We start from the raw sequence: 21,266 nt of genomic DNA on the forward strand, positions 1-21,266 counted from the left end.
TTACAAGAGATCCTGCTCCTAGCATCATTGACCCACTCTCCACCCACACACACATACACACACACATACACACACACACACACACACACACACACACAAACACACGCACAAGCGCACACACACGTACACTCAAGAGGAAAGGGAATGAAACCAAGTGCTCACCCAGGGCATGATGAAACTCACCCGACACCGGGGTCATGGGGGTGGGTGGGAGGCTGTTGATGTTGAGCGCCCCCATCTGGTGGATCTGTGTGGCAGGGAAAGCCACGCTAGGCGTGAGGTATCCTCCGTGGCTTGCTGCCATGATGGCTGCCTGCTGCTGCATGAGCTAAAGAAGAGGGACACGGAGAGATGGGTGGAGGAAAAGAGGGTTGGATGGGGTGTGTGTGTGAGAGAGCAGGAGGGAGAATGGGGTGTGACAGAGGTGAGGGGAGGACAGATGGTAAAGAAAAATATAGTGAGTTGGGAAGGAGTCAGACAAAGAGAGGAAAAGGGACGCAAGAGAGGAGAGAGAAACATAGCAAGGGTAGAGCAGAGGGAGGGATGTATGTTGAGGTTGATGGATGGATAGTGCATGGGAAGTGCAGAGAAAGTAGAGCGGAATAAAAGAAAGGGAAGAAAAAAAAGAAGCCTGTCAACCTATGTTTAGTGAATCTGTCTATCCTCCCAGCAGGAAGCCTGTCACCAGCTGCAGAAACGATTTAATAGCTGTCTATTGGGCTCATACAAATCAAGGCATTGACATGTGGACATTATCTCTGTGCTGAGGGAACAGGCAAAGTTTGCAAAAGTGTTGCAATGCTCTTTCCCTACAATTCCAAAACTTCACAGCACTCTGTTTGGCTGTGCAGAAATGCCTGTTGTTCCCTGGTCTCATCTCTAATGTTTCTGATGTATTTGTAATGATTGCTGCTTCTAGCCTGACATTCATCCAGAGTTTAAAATTAGCTTTGTTTTATAATTCAGTCGGAAACCACCAGGCCTGTCTCTGGGCTAGTTGTGACAAAATTAGAAGGCACTTTGCAAACAGAATGCATTTGGGGTTGGAACTTCATTAAAGGCCGACTCTATCTGCATTCTTCTCTGGGTTTTTTAAACGGGAACACCCTTAGCCTTAGCCAAAAACAGTGACGTAGGTTACCACAGTTAGCTAATCAATGAGGTTATGCATAGTGTGAACACTAGCACTAGCTGTACTAAGTTTGGAAATAATGGCACAGAAGCTAAGCAATGTAACATTACTGCTTTGGATGCTATGTCAGGCAGCGTTAACGTTAGACCGGCATCACCGGTGTTCTGCAAGCCAAAATTACCCTCCTGTCTGCTTCTTCAAACTGGGAGTGTGGTGACCATAATATAAGGATATACTGTACGTAGCAACGTCATCTTACAGAAACCTACATCAGGTCACATGGAAAAATGTTTCTAGAAGGGCCTTGAAAAACAGCATTTTGACGCTCAAACATACGCACTTTGACCAAACTGTGAATGTTGAGATTTGGATATGGGAAGCCTTATATTTATATAAACCTTAAAAAAAAAAAACAGCCCCCCGACCCTTAACTGACCACTGAAGAGTTGTTTTAGAGACATACAACATTGTGTACTTTGGTACGTCTGTTTTGAGGTGTTACTGAATCCAGACCCTGAGTCATCAAAACAATATTTTTAAAGCAGGGGTAGCAGGCAACTCAGAATCCAACCTGTGTTAGTAATACAGTGTGTCAGAAAAAAAATGAAATGGCAGTCGATTTTCACCCATTGGACAATCCAACACAGAGATAAAATCAATAGCCTTTCATTCACTCTGCATTTCTACTTAGCATGAAGTGGGAACTGAAACTATTTTCCATCAAATGCAGCCCACAGAGTGTTTATTCATGCTCACATGCACTGCTGCCCTGCCCACACACGCACGCATGCACGCACGCACACACGCACGCACGCACGCACGCACGCACGCACACACGCACGCACCATGCATGAGAACGATATAAACTATTTGATTTTCTGCACTCACACACAAATTCTCTCTGCCGAATGCCTAATTCAGACAAAAAATCCATCAATGTACAATGGCTTTTGCAGCTTGTGATCCAGTGGATTTATCTAGGGAATCAACCGTCTTTTGCTGCCTATGTAGCTATGCAGACCTTTGTGGTATAGGAATACAAACACAGTTGGACAAACCTCTCACCCCTGTCTCTGCATCTGTATAATACTACATAGCTTCTACGTGTCAGGGAGCTGCTGATGGTCGAGGCCTGAGAACGTCTCGTATAAGCAGAAATCAAACTCCTCTGCCAGCGACACTAATGCTAATGACGATATTGTGAGACACTGGAGGTGTACAATGCCACTCTGCTTGTATTTGCATGGGGACCCTGCAACGGAAAAGCCAATTATTTTCCCTCAGTGCCCCTGTCAGGTAACCTGAAAGTGGCTGTCCCGCTGTAGAATGCCCGGCGCCGGCATCTCATCCATTAGCCACATGCCTTGCCATTGCTATCTATTAACGCCTTTGTCATTTGCATAATTTCAATGTGACAAATGGGAATCATCCGGTCCTTTCCAAATAAGATGAATTGAGCCTTTAAGGGGGCACAGCTACAAAAGACAGCAAAGGAACAAGAAACTAAACAAAAACATTGACACAGTAACAGCCATAGAGGTCTAGAGGATCTGGGGCTCCCTTGCTTTGGCAATGCTGTGACTGCTCCCCCATTAGGATGTGAATAGGGTTGGACAGGATGAACGGTCTGACTGGGCTGGTATGACAGAATGAATACACTAACACAATACTCTTTTTTTTTTTTTGTTGAGGACTGGGGACTTAGGGCTGATCCTAATAAGCTTGCAGCCTATTCATTGTGGATGGGCAATGATTTTTAAATAGTCAGTACATGATAAAAATATCAGTTTCAGTTTCAGCTTTGTCATCTTAACTTGCCTTGTTTTTACCTGCGCCAGTAAATCACGAGTGGCATGTTCAGTACAGCTCTTTCCCACAAAAGGCAGTATAATTGTGAGATGGGCTCGACGCTACTGTACTTGGAGACACATGCAAAGAATAACGTGATTACAGCCGTCAAAAAGTTCTCTTTTAAAAAACAAACAAAAGTGAGGTGCAGCGCGGGTGTACTGTAACCATGTGATTTACGTATTGAAGCTAGAATCCGTCGTTTCTAGCGAGTTGGAGTGAAACAAGGCTGAGGGCCCCATCCCAGCTCCTCAGTGCTGACTAATGTTAGCACTCTGTTGCTTGTGTTGTTATATACCATGATGTGACTATTCTGTTTAGTCCCCAATGTTTAGTAACGGCTGCACCTGATGAGCCGGGTTCAGGCAAATATTTACAAATGATGTTCAGGCTCGGCATACCTGACATGGTGCTTCAACTTCATTCGTCAACTATTGGTCCAGTAATCCTCAAATTTTGCTTGAAATGCACATCCCTGCTTTTCGTTGTGGGCATTGCACCCTTATACAAGCCTGGATGGACTAATAATAGACTGGGAGTTAATACAAGCGTCTCTCCCACTTCATGTTTTAGATAATGCCATCCGTCAGATTGACATGGATAACAACTCTGGCATTCATTCATGATGCTTCGTTCCAAATTCAAATGCAGCAAATTGGAAAACCCAAGCATATAATTACACTGGAATGCAGCGTTAATACAAACGGGCTCTGATAAAAAAAAGAGCATAAAGCAGAGCAGTCATGTTGACAGAGATATTCAAAGACGTTCCATTTTACTTTTCATATGTATATGCTTTTTTTTCTTCTTTTAAAAAATTTCAAAGCCATTCCCGTTTCTTTATTTATGCATAACCCAGTAGATAGCAAATGTCTCTGGTGGAGAATGAGCAGAACTGAGTCTTCATCATCACACGCACACACACACACACACACAACCTTTTCTGCTTCCTCTTGAAAAGAAAGAAAGAGGGAAGAAAAGGCAGACAGAAACAAGGGGGACAAAAGAGAAGCGCGTGAGATGAAAGGGAGCAAAGAAAGTTGCCAGGGCTCCAGCAGCATTCATTTAGTGTCAGACATCTGCTTTTTTATTGCAACCTGATGGCATTACTCTCCCCTGGTGCCAGCAGGCAATCACCTCTTTATCACATGGCAATTATCTCTGTAGCGCTGCTCTGTGACTCGCTGACTCTCAGCACTGTCACATGTGACCCCTTATAGCCCAACCAGCCAGGGACGGAATGGGGAGAGGGAGAGAGAGACAAAGAGAAGCAAAGAGGGAAAGAGAGAGGGTGAACAAGGTGGAAAAAAATGAGAGAGAGAGGGAGACACTAGGTCAATGAGTGAACTAAAAGACTGCAGACAGAAGACTGAAGCTCAAGGGCCTCATTTGTTACTTTCACGCTGGCAGGCTTTGTTTCCACAGAAAGATTTGAATAGGTTTTTTCATCTGGTGCACTTTGTTGTGGGTGTGTGTAGCTAGTCCTCACAAGTATAACACAGCTAAACCAGGTCACACACATGCTCGTGTGTGCAGGCACTTTGCAGCACAGCTAAATGATGCAGTAATCTGTTACCATCATTTCTCATGTGTGCCGTGTTGCTGTTTCAATTTGAGTCCCTCCAACAGGGGGAGATGTTTCCTAATGTGAGTTTACAGTCATCATCCTCCCTCTCATCCACCCACACATTGTCACTATTAGCTCCAAGTTAAACCATTTTCTCTCCTCTCGTTTATCTATCTCACACTCAGTCCATTGCATCTTTTAGGGAAACAAGAGGGGGCACTGTGCTGCAGGTGCGTTTAAATCTAAAACTTCTCCCCTTGTCCCCTGACACAGCATGAAGTCCTCCACCTAAAGAGGCCAAGGGAAGCTAAAATGGCTGTCTTCCCAGAGAGACACTGCTTTAGAAGATGAAGGAAGAAAAGTGACTTGAATCAAATCTAATCGTGTACAAATATGATGTTTGTGTCTGGAAGGGGAAATACAAAAGGCAATAAACGTGGGTTTTATTACCTGCATTCAGCGATTCATGGGAGAACTATTATCACTCACCACTAACACCGGAATGAAACAAGGAATCTCACCCTCTCGCTCTCCTTCTGCTTGTGTTTTATGAAATCACCTTTTTGCAAATAGGATGTCTCCTGTCAGAACACACCAGTGTCTGTGTCTATCGTGAAAATGGCATATTTCTCATTTTTGGCATATGTTGTCAGTGTTGTACCCCTCCAATTTGTGTTCAGTGCCCCCTCCTTCTCCTGGTTTGACTAAAATCCAATTTACTGGCTGTCAGCTCAACTCTATAATCCTATCCACTGCTGTAGTGGAGAGGTAGCTCTTTGAATTTACCATTTACTGTACACCCTGGTTATAGCTATATATACCATGTCTCCCCACGTCTGTATTCTATACTGTGCCACCTCCTCTTCTCTTGGCCAGTGTATATGGAGAGTGGGCGAACATGTAGTGTGTCTTTGGAGATAAAGTCCTTTTTGTGTCACTGCAGGTTTTTTCGTCTTGGGGGAATATGTGTAGTTTATCTTGCAGTAAAGAAACATTCAACATATCACTTCAGCACATTCCCGGTGACTACAGGAGAACCAAGGCTGCACACCATATACAGTACATGCAGCCAGCACCAATGACTGTAATGTAATCATAACCACTGCAAAGGCAGGACACCAACACTTAAGATAACTAATAAATTCCTTTTATTCCACATTATTGCGTACCTAGCAGTCTCAACCGGTATTTAGATTCATTAAATAAGTCTTTAGTAAGATATGAAAATAATAGCCTTGCTGATAATCCATTACCATCTCTTGTGCACTCATTACTTTATCAAAAGTTTGGGTGATTTTATCTCCAAGGTTGCCTTGCTTCAGAGTTTCTTCGCCCGCTTGCTTTATTTTGCTAAATTCATTATATGCAGGTACATGGCACCCACAGTCGCTGTGATTCATAATACTAATACAAGGAGAATCTCACCTTCACTAACATCATTCATGCTGTATAATCTTTGTGTCAAGAACCCACATACATGCAATTTCTCCTTTAGATTTAATGGTAATTGATTTTCTCTAATGCTGAAGTATCCCCCGTGCCCTTGTTACTTTCACTCAAAACTCAATTTCCTAGCATCATCCTGCTCTTTGTCATATCATATATGTGTATGAGAGAGAGGGAGAGAGGAGAACGAAAGAAAGAACATTTGCTGCGCAGTGCGTGTGAGTGTGTACACTCTTGTGTGCGTCTGTATGAGTCGACACGGGTCTCTGCCACAGTAAATAAGAGTCATGGCCAACCTGAGCAGGGCACAATGGTCTCCCTGCAGACCGCCACTGCCTCCACCACCCCTTAACCATTTGCATTTCTCCACATTTCCTGGGAAAGGGCTGCATTTCATGAATGGTAATGAAGGTGGGAGTTTTACTAGGGAGAACACAAGAGATGGCCTTGCAATTACTCTAGGATGGTCAATTTGCACATTTCACACTGGGTCCCATGGCTGTGATGTGAAAATGAGGGAAATGGATAAGCCCCCCAGGAACTGGCTAACATCAACAATTAATCCCGTCATTTAGAAACAGCAAAAATACATATAACAGTAAAAATGAATGTGTGTTCCTCTTCTGTAAATAAACACTCTCTGTGATGGAGGCCAAGGTTGTTATCTCTGCACTGGATGGAAACTTTTTCTTAACTTCATTTGTGTGTTCATACACATGCATGTGAGGCGTACGAGTGAGTGCTCTGCCCCAGCAGGAAAAAAGAAAGTTTGTGTGCAGATAAGTTACCCATGGAATATTCTGAGTCAACTGTGGCCCCTGAAGCATCTCATGGGCCCAGAGGGAGGGACAGGGGAATGGAGAGGGGAAGGGTAGAGAAGCAGTGTGATAGAAGGTAAAAGGGGGCGCGTGGTGAGAGGGGCTGCATAGGCTGTCTGAACTCATCAAAGAGCCGGGAGTCTGCTGTGTGTGTATGGTGCCATGCCCTAAGGGGGGGGGGTACGGTGGGTGGGGGTAGGAGGACAGAGGGAAGCTGATGAAGGGGTTGGGGGTACAGGCTAACTAAATGTGTGTGTGTGCCTACGTGCTGCGTATAGTGAAAGCCTGAATGTAATGGCATAGCATTACTGCTTAAGAGGAAAGGACAAAGAAGTGGTGCTGATGGAAGTGATGATGGTCTGGCAAGCTAATTTTCACTTACGTCTACCAAGTAGGGATCAAAATGTGCAAATCAAGTCTTGAGAAATGACTTAAAAAAGTAATGAAGTTATAAGGCGATAAACTACAGACTGGCAGATATCCTGTGTTAAAGTGGCTGATGTTTATTTGGACCAAGCTAAAGGTCCCATGTGGTCTAACCAGGGCTTGACATTAACACCGCTAACCCGCCAAATGCAGGTGAATTTCAGCCATGGTGGGTAACAGAGTTGCTCCTACTAGTCACTTTGGCTAGTTGAATTTAATTGTAGTCTCAAAGGTTATCTGAATTCAGAAACTGTTGGCAAAGTGATACAATGACACTAGAACTACCATGAGCACTGGTGACGAACAGCACTTCCGTGTTGGATGGACAACAAAAACAGTTAAGTTGAGAAACACAGCTACAACTAGAGAGGTAGATCCAGACGTGATTTTCAACGACAAGTGGATGACAGGTAGAGAGTGGCTAACGTATGATGCCGTTAGGGAAACAAAGTACTGCGCAGATTGTATTTTTTTACGGCGGGGAAAAAGCAAAAGGTTTCGTTTCTGATTTGTAATACAAACTTTAAATTTGAAACTGTAAAAGAACACGTTTCAGTAACCCATCTTATGTATAGGGGGAAAAAAGTGTCATGATCATATTATGTTTTGAGATGCACCTGTAAGTGATTGCTGCTTAGATATCCTTTATATAGAGTAATTACCAAGGCTGTCAATTAAAAATATTTAAATGTTCTATGTTTTATGAGTTGGATGTATTTGAATTGCATTAAACGTTAGTGTTTATTGTTGTTATAGATAATTATGTTGTTGATAAATGCTGTATTTAAATAGACAGTATTCATCTTGCCAGGTTTTTTTTCAGTAGTTATCTCTTTCGAAGAAGAAGAAGAAGAAGAAGAAGAAGAAGAAGAAGAAGAAGAAGAAGAAGAAGAAGAAGAAGAAGAATAACTTTATTAATCCCGCAAGGGGAAATAAGATTTTTTCACACACATACAGGCCCAAAATACACACATGCACAAACAGGACCTATATACTGTACATGCAATTAATGGAGATGTGAGAGCGAGGGGCCTGCCGATGGATCGGCACCCAGAGCAGTTGGGAGTGCGTTGGCTTGCTCAACAGGACCTCGGCAGTGCCCAGGAGATAGTGTCAAGCCCTGGTTCTAACACATTAGTGGACCCACCTCTGCAATACGCTGAACTAGCCAAAGGGGATGACAGGTCAAATACAAACGATCGGACCAGTCCTCAGCAAACATGGGGACAGAGTCAGTTGCTGCAGTCACAGCAAAATACTTGTTATAAGCCACCGTATGTCATATTTTTACATTATCTTTAAAAGTTGCTTGGATTTTACACATTTTGGAGGCAAAGTTTGTAGAAAAAAAGAGACTATCTCGCTGGAGGTTAGTGCTTCCATTGTGTTGCATTTAGTCCATTCATATCACTGTCCACAGTTGCATCCATACAAGGGGTTTTCTGGCTACATTAAAATGTAGCTTCCCAGATCCTTTCTGTCAGTAAAGTTGGTGGAATTAAAACAATTTAATTCATGCATTTAAATCTGCAATAACAGATTATTTGGCCACATGGAGGCAACAAAAACAAGCTATTAACAACATACACTTGTCAGCAAACATTAGCTCTGTATGCTAACCAGTTTTATATGAAGCAACTTAGTATTTCAGGCCACTGATGATAATCAATCTTGTTTTCCTCTCCTTCAACTCCTGAGGGAAATATATGTCTCTTTAACTGTTAAATGCTCCAATATGTTCCCCAGCTAGTCACTAACTTTCTGTCCATCTGCTGTTTGGTGCTGGACAGGTAGCGTACAATATGTTTTTTGAGCCCCAAACCGCTGCTTTTTGAGGCTAAAAATGCCGCTACGAGAGCAGTGAGAGTGAACAAAAGCATAGTCGTTCAATCCATTGTTCAATACAAAAAAGTATTATTTGATCATGATTATAGCAGCCTCAAGGACTTTATAGAACAAGGTGAGTTAGCAGCAGTATTCATACATCTGGACAGTTTCAGATAAACATAAGAAACCCCTATAATTGATTCTGGATCAACTGTATTGCAGTGCTATTCTTACATTTGTCTCTTTGGTTTCCACTTGAGTTGTTCTGTGTGTGCTAATGATGTCTTTTACAACTCACCGCATGTGCGTAAGAGCTGTAGGTGCTGAAGGGAAGGGCGATGGCTGGGTTGAAGATGCCAAACTGCCCAACCATCTGCTGCATACGTCTGATGGTGCGCTCCTTGTCCGTGTCGGCAAACTTGACCACCAAGCTGGAGGAAGCACCCTGAGGGGTCAGAGAGAACAAAAAAAACAGCGCAGAGATTTAACCCTGATTTCCTGCGGGCATCTTTAATGCTAACACATGCTCAGTCAGTCAACAGTGGGATCACAGTCTTACTGCATCTGATCCTCTATCCTCGAAAGGCTTTGAGCCACTTCAGGAATCATTTGCATATGCGATTGTATTTAGAGACAGCCACTTACAAAAGGCTTAAAAAGTCTAATACAAGAGCATGAAGGACGCTATTGGTTATTATTTCGGATTTCTTAGTATGCCGTGTTCATTAGCAACAACAGCCAGTGTTAACATCAATATCTAGTTAGCTCCTCTATTTGCACGTCAAAGTTTTTTTTGGCATTCTAGATGCAACATCATCGCGCATTTGTATTATTGCAGAGAATTGTGCCTCCCTATTTTGTGGTTGGCATACATAAACATGAACCAAACAGAGATATGTGATGAATAAAAATATTCTACTTATTGAGTGAACAGCTCTATATGTGCGGACAGAAACCTTCCATTCTTTCAATCAGTGTTTAACATGTACAAAGTCACTCGGGGCAGAGCAGCCTCGCTGTGCATGACATAAATACTTCATATTTTCTTCCAGCTATCCCCCTCTGGTACAGTACATATATGTAACCTTGGTGCTCCTCCCCACACATAAGGTTGACAGATATGCAATGTGCGATGATTTGAAATAAGAGCTACAATTGGCAGTGGTTCCTATTGACCTTGCTGGAAGTGTTCTTCAAAGAAAATGTTGTTTTTTTAGGGCAATTTCTCTCATTCTGCCCTTCATTTATCCTCCCTCTTCCTTTCTGTTGCTTTGGCTATCCATCCGCTTATCAACACTATTACCTCTTTCTGCAGCCCAATAATGAAACAGCAGGTGTGTCTGTCACACACCCTTCATTAAGAATCTTCAAATGATTTAGCACTACAGTTGACCTTTTGTGTGCTCCGCCTCTCCTCCCCTCTGCGCCCCCAAACTGGCCAATCGATCCACATAAAAGGCCGAAATATTACTCTGATCTGACAGTGTAGAAAGGTTGTGTGTCAGTCACGATAAGAGCCCCACTGAAATTGGTGCAAGATTGTCAATAACAGTGGTGACTGGTGAAGTGCCTGGATTGAAGGTTGGGGGTTGGGGCTTTAAAGGGCTGAAGGGGTGTTTCATGGTTTGGTTGGATCTCGGTGAAGCCTGAGCAGGACTTGATTATAGGCAAGCAGCTATAAATGGCATCCATTTTTCTTTGTTTATATATTCAGGAGTTCTGCTAATAAAGACACCCACAGAGACGCTCAAAGACAAGCTCTGGACATCTTGACTGCAGCATATAGATTTTATCCTCTCCCTTTCCCTTTTGTTCCTACTTTTCCCAATATTCCTTCTGCCCTAACCCTGTAGGTTAGAGGCCAGTTGGTCGGCTAACTGTCGGACAGACTAATTGTCAGATTGTCAAACCGATTGACATGTGTACACAGTTCAGTGACTAATTGTTTTGCATCTTGCCCTGAGTGCCATCCTGTCACACTGTTTGTAACACTTTCCCTGCTCATTGAGTTTTGTGCATGATTCTATAATAAACAGGATAGAAACAAGAGACAGAACAATATAATCTATTTTTTTTTCTTAAGCTTTTAAGGCAGGGGCACACCAATAGCCTCGCAATATCAGGATGGTCCCATTAGCTCCATTGTATTCGCCCAAAAGAATCAAATCAGCAGTGGTCTTGAGGCAGCTCGAAGTGTGACGCATTGAGAAGCGACTGTTCAGTGTGAGCAACGGCGGCTTCCGCGATGAGATGAGTAAAGCTATCAAGCAAGCCGCTCGCTAACACTTTTTTCTCTTGGATCCTTCTGTTGGAATATGGACCAAGTACCCGAAATTGTGCCTTTTCTATTAATTCATGTTACACAAACGGCAAATATCCCTGACCAACATGTTGTTTACTTTGCCTAAACACTGTTAGTACGTCATACGCTGCGTTGAGCTGATTGGTTGATTTGGCCTGTCTATCACAAACATAGGTGGTGATAGACAGATGATTTATCCAATCAGCAACTAGTATTTCCATATATCCATAGAAATAGTGGCGGAGAAGGCTGACTGATGCATAGCCTTACCTGTGTATTGTCCAAAAAGTGGCAATTGTACACACTGCAAAACTACAGCCAACAACGGCTCTGCTGCCAACTCTTCATGCTGATAGCCAACACACCGCAAGAATAGTACGGTGGTTGCCCATCGTAAGCAACATCTCATATATAAAGACTATGCTCAGTCACATCAAAGTTAATTTTGGCACTGTTACAGGTTTAGGGTTTGTCTGTTGTGTCTGTCCAGCTTTTTACTACCAGCATCATTAATTTTATTATGAGGTTTAACTTTGAGAGAGTCCAGGATAGGGCAGTGTAGGGCCAGAATACAGAAGAGATGTGCTAGTATGAATAATTTGCTCCAGCTCTTCTTCTACAATTTTTGGGGAAGGCTGAGTTTTATAATCTGAGGATATTACATTAGAAGACTGGAGTCAGCCTCTTTGACTGATTGGTTTATTGTGAAATGACATGTCTAGTTTTAAATGAGCCTTGCGCCATTCTCTTTCATACTTGTACCTGTATGTACTCCGCAAAGCTTTTTTTCCATGAAGGTCTATACAGTGACTTCGCCCTCCCACTGGTTCTCTTTAGGACACCTGAATCGCACGGCTCATCGGCTAAGCATCCAATTCCACATTTGTTTATCTCTCAGGTTTTCCCAGTTAGGCCTGTCAGGATATCAGCAAGTAGTATCTCCATTGCTATAAAGAGAGCAGGATGAAGTGTGAAGTAAAAGTCTCATTAAATTTTTAAGCCGCCAAGTGTGAGCAGAATCCCCTTGCCAGGCGGCTCCCAGCTGCCTAGAGAGTCACTGAAGGAAAGGGAGTTCAACAGGGAGGATAAAAAAGGCACTACAGAGATTCAGAACCAAAAGGAAAGTCTGCCTCTTTACAGTTCCTTCTCAATGCCAAGGCTTGGTGTCTGTCTAAGCTAAACTTTAAGCTGCACACCCAGCTATACATCACCTACTTCTTTACTTTAAACATATTCCAGCTTGCATTAGTGCAGGATAAAGCTAGAAAGAGGACTGATCCTGTATCCTGTATTGATATATAGCTATATAGAGCGCTGAAAGGATGGCATATTTTTGGAGGGCGACCCAGAAGTTAGCATCACCCTGGTTCCCTCTACAAAAAGCAGAATGGGACTTTTCCATTGGGTTTTAGAAAATAAGCAGAAAATAAGCTCTATGGTGAACAAATGTTTGTGGTACTGACACATTTTGTTCAGCAAGATCATTTTGACAAATGAACACCACTCCTATGAGTTTTGAAGCGTAAAGGCAATTGCCAGAGGTAAAAAGCTAACATTAGTGGTGTAGTTCGGCTATAACCGAACTACACCACTAGCTTCAAACTGATTTTACTCTTACAGTGTGATGTTGTTTGTTGTCTCATTTAGCCACTTGATAGCAACCACTTTTTTTAAGAGATGCACGATTCACGAGTGGGGTATTTACTGGTGCCTACTGGAGCACAAAATGTTTAAATCTCTTAATCGCTCTAAACCCATCGACTTTGAGACGAGGGAATGACAGTTCCCTTAAAGGGGTGTCAAAACATCTCGACCGCCCCCGGTGGCTGCCTGCAGTATAGGTAAAAAAATTCCAGTTTTGCAAAAGCCACATGATAGAAATGTCATCATCACGCCATCAAACCATCTGGGAATTTCCTGCACAGTTACCTGCTGTATTTGCACATGGGCTCAATCAGACATAACACAGACTTTGTACTAGGGAGCATAAGGATAAAATCTGTTAAATGTCTGATTCAGACATTTGCGTTCTCACATACAGCTCCACCGGGTAATGTCGAGATCATTTTAGGTTTACAGTCCGTGTGTATGTTTATCATTTAGTCCGTTCAAGTGCAAGCACAAAAAACAAGTCAAGAAGTACATCCTGTCCTTCTGATAAATATGATTTCAACATCCTGACAACAGACACTTTTTCATCACCGCCTGCAAAATAACAACCGCCTCTTTTGTCTTTTTGAGTGTTTTGCCACTAAAGCAGCCCATTCCTCCACAACATATGGTGCCATTTATCTACATTGCTTACTTTAAATTAAAAAACGTACTAAATATTATTAAATTTAAAATTAATTTGACCAGAGAGTTCTCTCAAGCACATGAGTGCACAGTATCAGATTCTCATCTAGAAACCACTTGACATGTGCGTGTATGTATATTATGCATTATGCAGCTGCATATCCAGTTAGGTGCTAAAACACAGCTTGCAATTTATGTCCTTTGCAAGATACTATTCCATGCTTATTGTACTGATAATAAGGCATTACCACCCATGGAATCATAAATACACTTCCTCTTTGAGCTTGGCTAGTAAAATAATGGATGACTGTAATCTATTAGGTTATTAGAATGTAAATTGCCTGGGTAGAAATACTTGTGGGGGAGATGACAGATCTTAAACAATAAACATTAACTTAAAATATAAAGGCAGAACATTGTTTAATGAGTAGCAGCACAAAGATCTATCATCCTTGTGAAACACTGACATTAAAGCTCTGCATCTCATTGAATACACAATGAGATCATTACTGTTTTCTGACTTAAACCAGCATTTACGTACATACTGTAGTATCTGCTGCTGTTTTTGTCTTTCCACCTTTCATTTTAGGATTATATAAGGCGGTGACATATTGATATGTACATTAAAACAATGTGTCTTGTTGAGTAAAAAATCCTGGCACTCATGGCACGTGTGTGTACTCTCTGTCTGAAGTAATAGAAGAAATCACTCTTTGCTCTTCTCTTCACTCTCAATCATCCAGCTCTGTCTTCTATGCAAACTTTACCTCATTTGCTTCCCTTTGTTCTGCTCTTATCCTTCTATCATCCTGCTCCGGTGTTTCTGTGTCAGTCTCTGTGTCTGCTGAAACCCAGGCTGAGCTGACGCGGATACGGAGTGAAAAAATCAGCATGACTCTACGGCCCTGACCCGCATACCCCCTCGTCTCGGTGTAATTCTGTCCCGGGACTTGCTTCCTACACGGCCCCGCTGAATCCCGGCAATTTGCTTTACAGCTCTAGCGTTTAAATGTTTAATTGAGCCACTCATATCCTGAACAGTGGCAGTGTGTGGAAGCTGAACGGGGGCTGAGGGATGGTGGTGGTGTGTATGGGAGGTGGACAGATGCATGCTTGAAATATGATGGGTTAGGGTGTGATGGAGATTCAACCAAGGTCTTATATGTGACCTGCCGATGCACTCCTATAATTCATACACTTAAGCTATCTTGCTATCATCCTTCATACAGTGACATTATGTCGTAGTTAGCTATCGGCAGATAATTTTTCATTTGGAGTAGTACACAGATATATACAGTATATATGCTCCCACACATATATGCATACGTAAAGTCAATTTTGCATGCACTGACACACATACATACTCTCAACACACATGCACACCCTCCATGCAGACTCTCCTTCCTGACTCACATACAATACATACAAAATGCCCACTCCCCATCTACATGAATAACACAAATGTATTCAGCTCAAGTCCTCCGAGCTGGAAAATAAGATCAGTCAGGAAGCCTCTGACCCTAGCCTGTGGCTGTACGAGCATTTGACAGTGAAACAGTGAGAGGAGCAATATAGAAAGAGTGGGTGTGTGTATGTGTGTGCTCATGCAAATGAGCTAGCCACAAAGTGCTTCTGTTTGTACATGTTTATGTATGCACACACATGCATTCATGTGTGCGTGTGTGTGCACACTCATAAACTCTAAGAAGCCAGTGCTCAAGCTTTGGGGGATTGGCAGTAGATCTATCAAATTGCTGTAGTTAGTTGCAGTGTTAATATTCAGTGCACTTCAACACCTCAGCCAGCGATGCTATTGGCTGGGCTTTATTCATGGTCAAAAGCTGCGGCCTTGGTCTAGCAGTAAATATGTGTGCATGCACACGCACGCACGCACGCACGCACGCACGCACACAAACAAACAAACACACTTGCAGCTTTTCATAGTTCATTAGCACACTTAATTATTTCTATTAGCCCTAGAGAAGTTGGAAAGAGACGATTGCTTATAACAGTTGCCAGGCAATGGATGCCCTTTAGAAGTTCAGTTTGTATCCTGTATTGTAGATGGAAATGGTCTTCTTTTTTTCGTCTTAATTATTTATCAATGTTTATTTAATGCATCCAAAAGTGTAAATGAAAGATTATTTATTTTTTCTTTCCATCAATGCACTTTTTAATGACTTCAACTTCAACATGGATGGACTCAAATGAATATAGGATGTATGGTCCAAGGTTCTTCCAGGATCTTTGATGGACACTTTGCTCCAAATAGCACCGTCCTACTGAGTCATAATGGTCCACCGGTGGTCTGCTAATCTCAGCAAGGCAGACACACTGTGCCCTCTCCTCCAGCAGCCACAGGATATGAGATGCTGATCAGATTTCTATAATCAATTTACTAGAGCAGGAGGTATAAATCCTGTCCATTCACTCATTCTCCCTCTGCTTCTCTCTCGCCGTCTCTCACTCTAACTCCCCTCCCTTCTGCCCCCTGCTTATAGTTAGATGAATAATTCAGCAGCCAATGTGGTGAAAGGTGGAGTAAACAAGTCTATTGCCTAATATCCCGAGAGGCTGCCAAAGAGAGACGAGTGAGGGCAGAGAGCTAGCAGAGATAGGGGGATGGAGCAACGGAGAAGGAGGGTATCTATGGAGAATGGACATCCAGAGTCTTTCCTCATGACCTACAGTCATTTGCACTTAGATTGACTCGGAGGTTGCGCCAAAATGGCACAGCTGGCTTCTAGTCCTTCGCTCTGCATTCCTCTCTTGAGCCACACATTGGCAACCATTAAAAATGAAATCATACAGTGAAACACAACATCTGTGCAATGGGGTGGGAGAGAGTTCAGGGTCCCTGCTTTTCTGAGGCAAGAGTTCGCGAAACAAAATTGAGTATAAAAGCAGAATACACTTCAAGCGACTGTATAATATGGGACGTGACTCTCTGTCCGCTTGCCGGATGTCGCGCACAATAACTCTATTCAGGTTTGGAGTGCAGAGAAAGTAGCTTTTATTTTGACACCATCAGGTATGCAGAGACCATGCCTAAACATGAGACACATACAAATGAGCAGTACAGCTTGTGTGCTCATAGTAAATCCAATACAGAGAGAATTCAGAGGACACGGTGTGCTTACATAACAAGCAAATGTAATCTCACACTGGAGTTATATTCACTGATTATGCAAGCAGAACTACTGATTGATGACTCACCCCAAATTCAATTATCATTCTAAACAGTTTTATCTGGAAATTAGATTTGGATTTTTTTTTTTTTTTTTTTTTAGTACCATGTTAATTAAAGAGACAGAAGGCTATTTCTGTCTGTATCTGTTTTTGAAGCTGTGATATTTATGAGGATGGTTGCACTTTCTATAAATTGATTAAAACTTTGAAGTTAGGGGGTAAGTTGAAAAAAACTAAGAGTTTACAGCTCTTAATCATAAGAGCTGGACTGCACATGGCTATTGTGATGGGTGGTCTGTTTGTACGTGCTGTGAATGCGAAGGATGTTGCATGGTGTGTGTACGTTTCTCTTTTTTCACAATAGGAGGAAGAGAGCTATACTCACTGGCATGGTCTGGCTACCGTGGAGGGCACTGATTGCAGACTGAGCCTCAGTATGTGTGGAAAACTTGACAAAGGCGCAACCTGGAAGAGAGAATAGATGCACACACACACGCACACACACACACACAAACACACACACACAGTATACAGTAAATGCATTCAATCGAGTGAGTTTAAAAGCCTACGGTATATTAATAAAGGATGTTGAATTGTATTTGACACCACAGAAATCACTGTGCGGTGAGAGGCTCTCATTGCACAGCAGGCTGCCCCACTCCGGGCATTAGGCAGGCAGACAAGCAGGCAGAAGCTTTAGGCTAAAGATTGCACTGATGAAGCAGAAAAGCATGCTATTTAGCGCCACATGCCTGTCTGTGCATATTAAATACTAGCTAAACTGGCTGAACTTGAAATGTTTTAAAATAGGAAACCACTCCATTTGAGAACTCGGTGGAGTTTATTGTTCCCACTACAGGATGTTCTGATCAATATCTGTGAATATGACAACATCTGTCCAAAGGCCAGGAACCACATAACCAACACTCTTGGATCTAATGTGCTTGAGGAATACTGTGAGGAGTAGATAAAGTGACAGCAAGTTGAACATCGCTTTTGTGGGTTCCCAAAGTGAGCTGTTGCACATTACTTATTCAATGATTACACTGTAAACATGGTCGGCCCCCTTTTAGAGGTGGAACGCTTGATTTAAAGTTGTACTCTTCTTTAGAAAGACTACAACTCTCATTACAGGCACTCACTGCTTTACTTGGAGAAATCTTAATGGTTATAAAAACAAACTCATAAACATTAATTTTAAGACTATATCCCTATGTACCCATGCTAAAGTAGCCATGCAAAATAGAGATAGCATTAGTAACAATATTAATGTTGGCTTATGTTAAAATTATACTTTATCCAGAGGAAACCCAACAATCTCAACTGTCAACACAGAAACATGCGAACTGAACCTGGTTCTGCTGCAGTGAGGAACCGGAACTTACAGTACTACTGAGCCACCATCACCAATTATACCCTATTTCACCTAATTTCATTGCATTTTAAGTTTCTTTTCTGTTCTTATTTAATCTTTTATACTTTATTCTTCTTATCATCTATACTGTTTGACCCAGCTGCCCTGCCATTCTTCCCTTATTAATGGGCTTACCCCTGTGGACACCAGCCAATCAAGATGCCCATTCAGCTGTCAAACCACTACCCCCTATTGAGATATGGATAGAAAAGAGCTAGAGCTCTGCATGACCTGTACAAGGACTTTGCTAAAGTATAACAAACTATATGCCAATATAATTATGTGTTTAACTCTTAATATGCTTTGCAATCTGCAGTATGCATTGCCTCTGCTTAATTTAAACCAAACAATGTATTAATATGTAATTGAGACTGTGCAATATCAAACTGACAGTAACAATACCATTGATATGATTTTGTGATGGCCAAGTGCAAAACAGAACTGTTTGTGCTAGTAAGGTGTGGAAATGTTTCCTATTTTAAAATCAGAAAATAATAATATGAAAGACACCTGTTAGCAGACAAAGATGTACATGATTAGTATGTTTGGAGTCTGGTGTTTTTGAGTGTTTGAACACAGAGAGTTGATCTAGAGCGTGAATGTTGTACGGTGTAACGAGGAACGCAGCTTCCAGGTGGGAAGTTTAGTTAAAGTAAAGTAGCAATAAAACAGTGTCGACATATTCTGTTACAAGTTAAAGTCCTGCACTCATAATATTACTTGAATAGGAGTACAAATGTATTGGCGTCACAATATACTTTGAATACCAAAAGTAATTGTACTCCTTGTGCAGAATTACCAATTTCAGAATATGCAGGATATATATTACTGGATCACACGTCACAAGCATCACTTTAATGTAGTCAACTTTATATACTGCTGCGTGGCTTAACCTATGGTAATGCATCAGGATTTATTTGCTTTGCTTTTTAAGTAACTGGCATGTATCAGTAAAGTATCTAAAGTAAATTGTTTGTAGCATAAAGTAAAGTACACGTACAGGTAAATCAACTTTAGTTACTTTCCGTCCCTTTCAGCTTCCCTTGGCTGCCGCCGTCCTCACAGTGGGGACTCTTGAATCGTTTTGACATCCATCTTTCCTTTTTCCTTCAAACCACTGCAGAGTCAGAACGCTCTGCCTTCAAACCCCTTTAGTTATAATTCCACAACAATTTCCATAAGCGCTGGCTGGGGAATAGGCTTTAGGGACATGAAAAACCACTAGTCCCTTTGCTTTTTGCTGCATGTCAGGGAGAATTGATGTCTCCAAAAGTTTTTGGCTGTCTTAAAAAAGGCCTGCAAGTTATCAACACCCGAGTTATACTGAGGGCCTGCAGTACATGCATGGAGCAAAATGCTTTAGATGAACACTGTAACAAAAAACAACTAAAAGACATGGCTTTGTAATAGAGGAGTTTCTTTCAGAAGTGAGATGTATGCAGAGGAAGAGTCAGCATTTTAAAATGACTAGCATCTTTTGAATCATTGCTGCATTTGGTGTGATAACAATTACTCATAACATGGTGTGTCCTGTTTTGCTGGTGGCTACCACATAACTGGAGAGTATTGGTTTTGTAACTGGCCTTTGTATTTGATCACAGAATATCCAAACTTCTGCGTCTGTCTTTAAACAATAAGAAAAATATATTCTCCCCTTTTTGAAAATGACAAGATTGTTGACAACCTGCTGCCACGTGAAAAACAAATAAATTCTTTACAAACTGAACAAAAGGAGAATATCAAACCAACTAATCGTCCACTTAACTTATCACGTAAATCCTAATTATGAAAGTCAGACATCAATCACACGGTGTTTGACACATCGGGCTTAACTTTTTTTGTCACTGCCTGCAGCCGACTAACAGATCACATCAAATAGCGTGGTGTAATAATGTTTGTAATTACGTGCTATTTGACCTAGATCTGGTGCATATGTCACATGTATTTTATATACCCCAGCTGAAGTAGACACTCACACACATTGTCACTTCTCGGTCAGTGACCTAAATAATGCTGACAACTGTATCGTGGCTCCTACCTTTGCTGTTTCCATCAGGACCTCTTAGGACCGTGCACTCCTCGATGACTCCGTAGGGTTCAAAGAGGCGGTAGACATCCTCCTCGGTCTGTTGTTTATTCAGCATCCCCACAAACAACTTCCTGTCTTCTGGAACAAACAACAAGACGAAAGGTTAAATTATAACTTTGACCTTAATTACTTAAACAATATGAGAACATACAGGGTTTCATTTAGAAGCGGTCTCTGTTTTTACATGGCAGCAAACACAGATATATGTTTACAGCGCTTGTTGGGCTTGAGTCACATTGTATTATCTCCTCTCCAAGACTGATTATTTTATTCTTCGGTATAACTGGGTTTAGTCCCATATGACCACATATACTGTAGCTGCTGGGGGTAAGTGAGTGGTCAGGGGCTGGGGGGAAGAGCAACGGGAAGACTAATGAAGAGGTCACACACACACACACACACACACACACACACACACACACACACACACACACACACACAAACAGACCAAAGACAATGAGCAAGTCTTTGGTCCTTTAAAAGCACCAGGGGCTCCAGGCAGCTCCAACCTCCTACACAGCACACTGTACCGGCTGGAAACTCGGGCTCTCTCTTTTAGCCACTCTCTCTCTGGGTCTCTCTCTCTGGGTCTCTCTCTCTCCGCTCTCTTTTTTTCTGCTTTTCTTTTTCTCTCTCGCTGATTCTACATTTTTCAAACTCATTCTTTTTCAACTGCCTCCCTCCCTTCCTCTCTTTATCTCTCTCTTACTCTACTAATTGCTGCTGATCCAGTGTTTTTTGTGTAGCTAGAGAAATATTTCAGTATGCTCTTCAGTGAACAATGGCGTGTCTCTCCTGCGAGCAACGGCAGCTGGGAGACATGCCATGAATAATGCTGACTTTTCAATAGATAGCCTGTATGCTATTGAGTTCTGTTAAATGCTGTGGGATCTGATCTTTACCTTGACCTGAC

At 42.1% G+C, this 21,266-nt stretch overlaps 1 protein-coding gene across 1 annotated transcript in view; it reads right to left on the reverse strand.

Moving 5' to 3' along the window:
- celf5a (cugbp, Elav-like family member 5a) overlaps positions 1 to 21,266 on the reverse strand; it is a gene marked incomplete at both ends in the record, with an annotated part of 191,035 nt that overhangs the window by 13,680 nt on the left and 156,089 nt on the right. The window contains 4 exons of the mRNA XM_083911420.1: positions 163 to 328; positions 9,363 to 9,509; positions 17,236 to 17,315; positions 20,303 to 20,431. Coding sequence (XP_083767546.1) covers positions 163 to 328; positions 9,363 to 9,509; positions 17,236 to 17,315; positions 20,303 to 20,431 — 522 coding nt within the window. The remainder of the gene's footprint in view (positions 1 to 162; positions 329 to 9,362; positions 9,510 to 17,235; positions 17,316 to 20,302; positions 20,432 to 21,266) is intronic.

This window comes from Echiichthys vipera (genome assembly GCF_963691815.1).
Source record: "Echiichthys vipera genome assembly, chromosome: 3".
NCBI classification, from domain to species: domain Eukaryota; kingdom Metazoa; phylum Chordata; class Actinopteri; order Perciformes; family Trachinidae; genus Echiichthys; species Echiichthys vipera.